General features: G+C 34.3%; 1 protein-coding gene across 1 annotated transcript; it reads right to left on the reverse strand.

Annotated features, from left to right (window-relative positions):
• Positions 1 to 388: 388 nt before the first annotated feature.
• Positions 389 to 3475, reverse strand: LOC150099223 (glutathione S-transferase 1-like). The gene is made up of 5 exons (XM_090403314.1): positions 3285 to 3475; positions 2159 to 2217; positions 1402 to 1543; positions 741 to 905; positions 389 to 633 (listed from the first exon to the last, which is right to left on the reverse strand). The coding sequence occupies exons 1-5, from the start codon at positions 3423 to 3425 to the stop codon at positions 490 to 492; spliced, it is 651 nt and encodes a 216-aa protein (XP_090259440.1). The 5' UTR covers positions 3426 to 3475; the 3' UTR covers positions 389 to 489.
• Between the last annotated feature and the right edge of the window lie 2036 nt (positions 3476 to 5511).

Below are 5511 nucleotides of genomic sequence, written 5' to 3' on the forward strand. Positions count from 1 at the left end.
ACCTTGGTCTTGCACTACCTGTAGGATCAGTTAGTCTTGCATCACTTGCAGGTGCAAACTTGACATTTTTGTCTGTTTGCTTACTTGGGAAAAATGGAGTAAAACCAGGTTTAAAATTGCTTGGTATTTTTAACATAATTATACCCAAGGTAAAAATACTTTCTACATCTATAACTGAAGATAATCGGAATTATACCACCTTCGGTAGAATAGTAAACGAAGTGTTAGAACAGCAGTAACATATTCAGCATTCAATGACAAAAGAAAATCCCATAGATTATAGGATTAAAAATTAAATTTCGCACCCAGGGAGTCCTTTGGAAGACACCAAGGTGCATTTTGATGGTTCGTTAGTTCGCCCTGCAAATGTGAATTAAAGTAACTCAGCTATAGAAACAGACAACATTTATTGAACAGTGTTACATGTTAAAAAAGCAATAGCGAAAACAATTTTAGACTGAACATTAACGGGTGGGCGCGGTTTGCGAGTTACTGGTTTTTCTTTTGCTTTATCCACTCCTTAAACTGGTTCAGAGGCTCTTCGTTAACCTCTTTGTAATAAGGAAGTTCCTGCTTCAGGTTCTCCATCCATGCCTGCACTTTCGGGTAGGGACTGAAATCATAATCGATGACCTGCAAGGAAAAGTAAATTAAACTCTTTGAAGTACAAATGAAATCAGATTAGTAAGGCATGCATCAAAGAATGAAAAAAAATTAAAAATAATTAAGCAAGCACTTACCTCGATAAATGTGAGGCTTGCAAGAATTGACAAGTCAGCAAGGGTTGCGTGATCGCCAGCCACGTATTTGGTCTTGGACAAGAAGCCGTCTAACAGCCCAAGAGCAGTTTTGTAATTCTGGATTTTGTCTTCAGTTGGCGTCTTGCCTTCGAAGATCTGGGGGTACTGAAAAAGGAATGAACGCAAATGAAATACGAAGGGGAAAAATGCTTGAACTGGTTATAGTAGATTATAGTGAAGCTACTTCCCCCTCCTACCAAAATCAGAGCGAAAGGAAGTAAACATATTTGAAAAATTGAAATATTCAAAATTGTAATGGTTAATTTTCTGCCTTTTACCCAAACTAAGGCCAGGATTCAGTTTTGTATAGTTAGCCTATGATACTCATCTTTGCTGTTTTGCTTGGAATGGTACCGAAATGTCTTTTCAATAGTTGCCTTTTTTTTTTAATCTTTTAGAAAAAGATTAATCAAGGCTAAAAAGAGGATAGTAAGAATAAAACAGTCTCCGAAGTCCCACAAACTTAGAGCATGACTCAGATTGACTAACTTCCCCAGATAAGACAGGGACATTTCAGTTAATATTTAAATACAGATACCGCAAAAATGAATTTTAGTACAACTTGATAAATCTATTTCAATGAAGTCCATTTAGTTCTTACCAGAAGTTCGCCCTGAGCTTTGTAAAGGGTTCCGATGTCGAAGAACAGCATGCGATCCACTACAGCCCTCTTCTGCGGTTCCGAAGGATACAGCTTGTTGTCGGGTGCATATTTGTTGGCGAGGTAAGTCATGATGGCGCGACTGAGAAGAAAAAAAAAAAAAAAATTTAACGAATCTTTAAAATTCAGGTTTAAAATAAGATTGGTAGACTTAAATTAACGAACTTTTTTTACTAATAAAGTTAGGTTCAGTACAGATTCGAAATAGAGTGCATGTTAAATGCAAGTGCACATGGTTATGGGGGAGGATCTAAAATCATGCCTGTTACCGTTGTAAAATGCAAGCCATTCAAAATATTGTTCATTTATTATTTATCTTTGCGTATCAAATTAGGAGATACTTTGTGGAGAATTACAGAGGGTGGTAAATTCATGGGGGGGGGGGAAATAGAATTTCCACTTTTAAGTGCCAATATTAAAGATGGCAGCACCTGTTAAGCTGCAATTAAAATGCATTTAATATCTTTAGTTAGTATGAAGCCACGCTCGTTACGTTAGTTATTGCACGACTCTGAAGTAGCATCCTGATTAGATTTGGAAATAGATTTCGAACATCGGTGGCATAAAATAAAATTAAATGCACAATATTCGACAAATTTTCACTTTCTAGGAGAGTCAAGACTGCGTTAAAAAAAAAAAAAAGTCGGCATTTATAACTAATTCGGTTAGATTTTACGTTACGGATTTAAAGACTTACCTTTCCCACAAATAGAATCCATTGTCGTCAATGGTTGGTACACAGTGCTGGGGATTCATCTGAAATAAATAGTTATAGATTGTCAAGTTGATTTGGATTTAATCCAAAAGAAAATTCAGTAAATGATACTTTATCGTTTTTTTTTGGGGGGGGGGGGGGCGGATGGACTGAGTCCTTCACTCTTTATCCCTTCATCTGATTGAAGAAAAATGTGGAATGGGATGTCATTGAGCTAAAGGCTCTGGTCATGGCTGGGTGACAGCAATAACCGAGTCTCGGTTAAAACTTCATTAGCTACAGCATCGCTATCTGTTACCTGGGTGTTCTCATACCTACTTTACCGTCCTTAGTCCTTATAAGGACTAGCTTAAAAGGGCAAAGCAAGAATGCTTTTCATCTTCCCCGTTATCTGTAGAGAACAATGTAGGGATATATATAGGGATAAGATGTTATTGAGCTATTAAAGCTCTGATCATGGCAAGAAGGTAACAGCAATAGCAGAGCCTCGGTTACAACTTCATTGGCTACAGCATTGCCATCCATTACCCTCCTAGGCTCATACCTTACAGTTTCCTCCGCAAGAGGAATTTCAATAATTGTTATCTGAAGCAAAAAGTGGTGCGACAGAATACAAGTCAACACGGAGAAAGATTTCTCAGCAAAAAGTTAAAGCCTAAAGAAACTTGATGATTTAAGTTACTTGAATATTATTTAGTTTTAGGAATTATTTATAAGATTACAAATTTAATGTATGCCAGTTATCAGCAACTTATTCTTAATGCTGAAGTCGGTAAATAAGTAGAATGGGCACTGTAATAAAAATTATTTCGTGCATTATAAACTAAGAATCTTCATTTGATAATACTAGGACTACATTATTAAATAAATTTTAGTTGTTTTTATTTGGGACACTACTTTTAGTGAAAGGAAGTCTCGCACAGGAAACAGACCGCAAGGTCGATGACCCGAACGACTTGCCATCACAGATAATTCATTGGGCGATGCACACTCGCAACGTTACTAAACAACTCACAGCACCTTCGCAACACAATGAATACTTAGGTGGAAGTGAGGGTTAGTAATCAAACGAGTATCAACTACGAAATGAGTGAAAATCCCAGCTTACCTTCAAATACTCAGGTTTCATTTGTTCTTTAGCCATGAGATTAACTTCTTTCAAATTCAGATCCACTCCGATATGTTTAGCTGTCATACGAACTGCCCGGCAAGGGGCACTTGCCCCCATCTGGTATAAATCGATCGTCATTGTAAACCGGGATCCGAACTAAACCCAACACAAACTCAAAATGCACACTCGCAACTCTACTCAATGAGTTTTATACACCCAACTTGTCCCTAGCTGGCATGCATTCATTGGCTGATAGCAGGAAGCCAGTTTAGCGGTCAAACACACGTGATAGCAGAACGCATAATACGAGAGGTACTTCGCTACACGTGGAAATGACAAATACTCAGGGACGCTGTAACACAATTAACTGAGGATGACGAAGCAAGAATTGCAGACAGTTCTTAGCGTAATATGATATCAGAATTATGGGAACAATATTGAATAACACAAACGTATACAAAACTCGAACAATTCAAGTGTTTATGTTAAAACTGTTCCAAATCAAAGGAAAATAATCCCATTGTTGCGTTAGCATTTCATAATTATTAAATATTCAAAATTAGCATAGATGTATATTAAATGAAATGCGGTTATACAAATTAGGAGCCCTCTGGTGTTCATTTATTTATTTGTTTTCAGTAGACGTTTACAACAGAAATTTTCTCTGTGCTAATCCAAGTTATTGATTGCTTATGTTGTGATTTGTTTAGTTTCGTATTTAAATCATATTTTTTGAGTGTTAACAAGTTCATAAATGTATATATATATTTAAATCATATTTTTTTTTGAGTGTTAACAAGTTCACAAATATCACAAATATATATATATATATATATATATATATAGATATATATATATATATATATATATATATATATATATATAGATATATATATATATATATATATATATATATAGATATATATATATATATACATATATAGATATATATATATAATATCTCCCCGTATATTTAAGTATGTTATTTTGAATATTTTTATCTTGGAAAATAAATGGTGTTATTTAATATTTTCTTTAAAATAATTTTAATACTTTTAATTTTTTTAATATTCATTTTTTTCTTATAAAATAATTTAATCATTATTCTTTTAAAAGACAAGAAGAGATAAAATATAAATTTATCATAATTAATTACTAAAACCAGTTAATTATTGTTTTATTATATGAAAAAAAAAATAACCCATAGACCAATGCATACAAACAATAGAAAAAAATAAAATATAAAGAAAGAGGAAATCTCTATTGATATAAAAAGTTCTTGGGAATCATTACAAAAGAAATGTCCTCATAACCAACTGCTTGTTTCTTTAGTACAACTAAACTGGTTCTTTTGTTTTCCTGTGAACCAACCCTAGTCAGTCACAATTCCTCTTTGAGTCATTTCTGCGATAGCTTTGAGAAGAAGGCGAGCCTGTCCAAATACGTTGTCGGTATATTGATGCGAATTACCACAAGGAAACCGAGATTATCACATATCTGGGTTGAATGTAACATGGGTTAAACAGGTCACGCACACAAGGGTTCACTGACCATTTATCCGGCATGTACCGGTGGGAAAACTAGGAAGGAGTGATTGTTGTCTTTAAACCTCTCGATTCTAGACATGTAGTTAACGTTACACCTGGTATCCCCTGAATTTGATGAGTATCGTGTGTGTGTGTGTGGGGGGGGGGATATGATCGCTTTATGCTTATAAGATAACCCTTTCCGGAATGAATGGGAATTGTACTAAGAGTAATACTGAATTTTTCGCTTCTAGGATGGACTATGTAGTAAGAACTTTGATTTATTTTTGCTAAAATTATTATTTTTATTATGAAAATTGTGGATGACAGAGAAAAATATATTATCTGTGGAATGTCCTTATCTATTTACACAGTACTCATGCTAATCTTAACTGTTTATCTATTCTTCTATAAAATGGTGTGATTACGGTGTCTAAATAAAGCTGTGGATGACGTAACTATGACGTCATTTACAATAGTTACCCTTCGAGACGAGATAACACACAAAGAAAGCAATTCGTTTCAGAAGTGGCTATGTAAATCATTGTCAAAAAATTATTTTACTCTTGGCAACAACTCTGAAACTTCAAAGAAAGAAATACCGAATAAAAAAATATTTTTTTTTAAAGGAACGCGATTAATTAAAACATCTGAAAAGTGGAAAAAAAACAGGATTTGTCCGTTCAGCTAGTTGATTG

The sequence above is a fragment of the Typopeltis vanoorti genome, chromosome 14 (assembly GCF_054136105.1).
Source record: "Typopeltis vanoorti isolate ZY-2024b chromosome 14, IOZ_Tvanoo_1.0, whole genome shotgun sequence".
NCBI classification, from domain to species: Eukaryota; Metazoa; Arthropoda; class Arachnida; order Uropygi; family Thelyphonidae; genus Typopeltis; species Typopeltis vanoorti.

Excerpts from the sequence above, each read along its gene's own strand:
- LOC150099223 (XM_090403314.1), bottom strand. The coding sequence starts at position 3,425 with ATGACGATCGATTTATACCAGATGGGGGCAAGTGCCCCTTGCCGGGCA. Across the intron at positions 2,218-3,284 it reads TGAAACCTGAGTATTTGAAG|ATGAATCCCCAGCACTGTGT; the intron begins GTAAGCTGGGAT and ends TATTTATTTCAG. Across the intron at positions 1,544-2,158 it reads GGATTCTATTTGTGGGAAAG|TCGCGCCATCATGACTTACC; the intron begins GTAAGTCTTTAA and ends TTTTCTTCTCAG.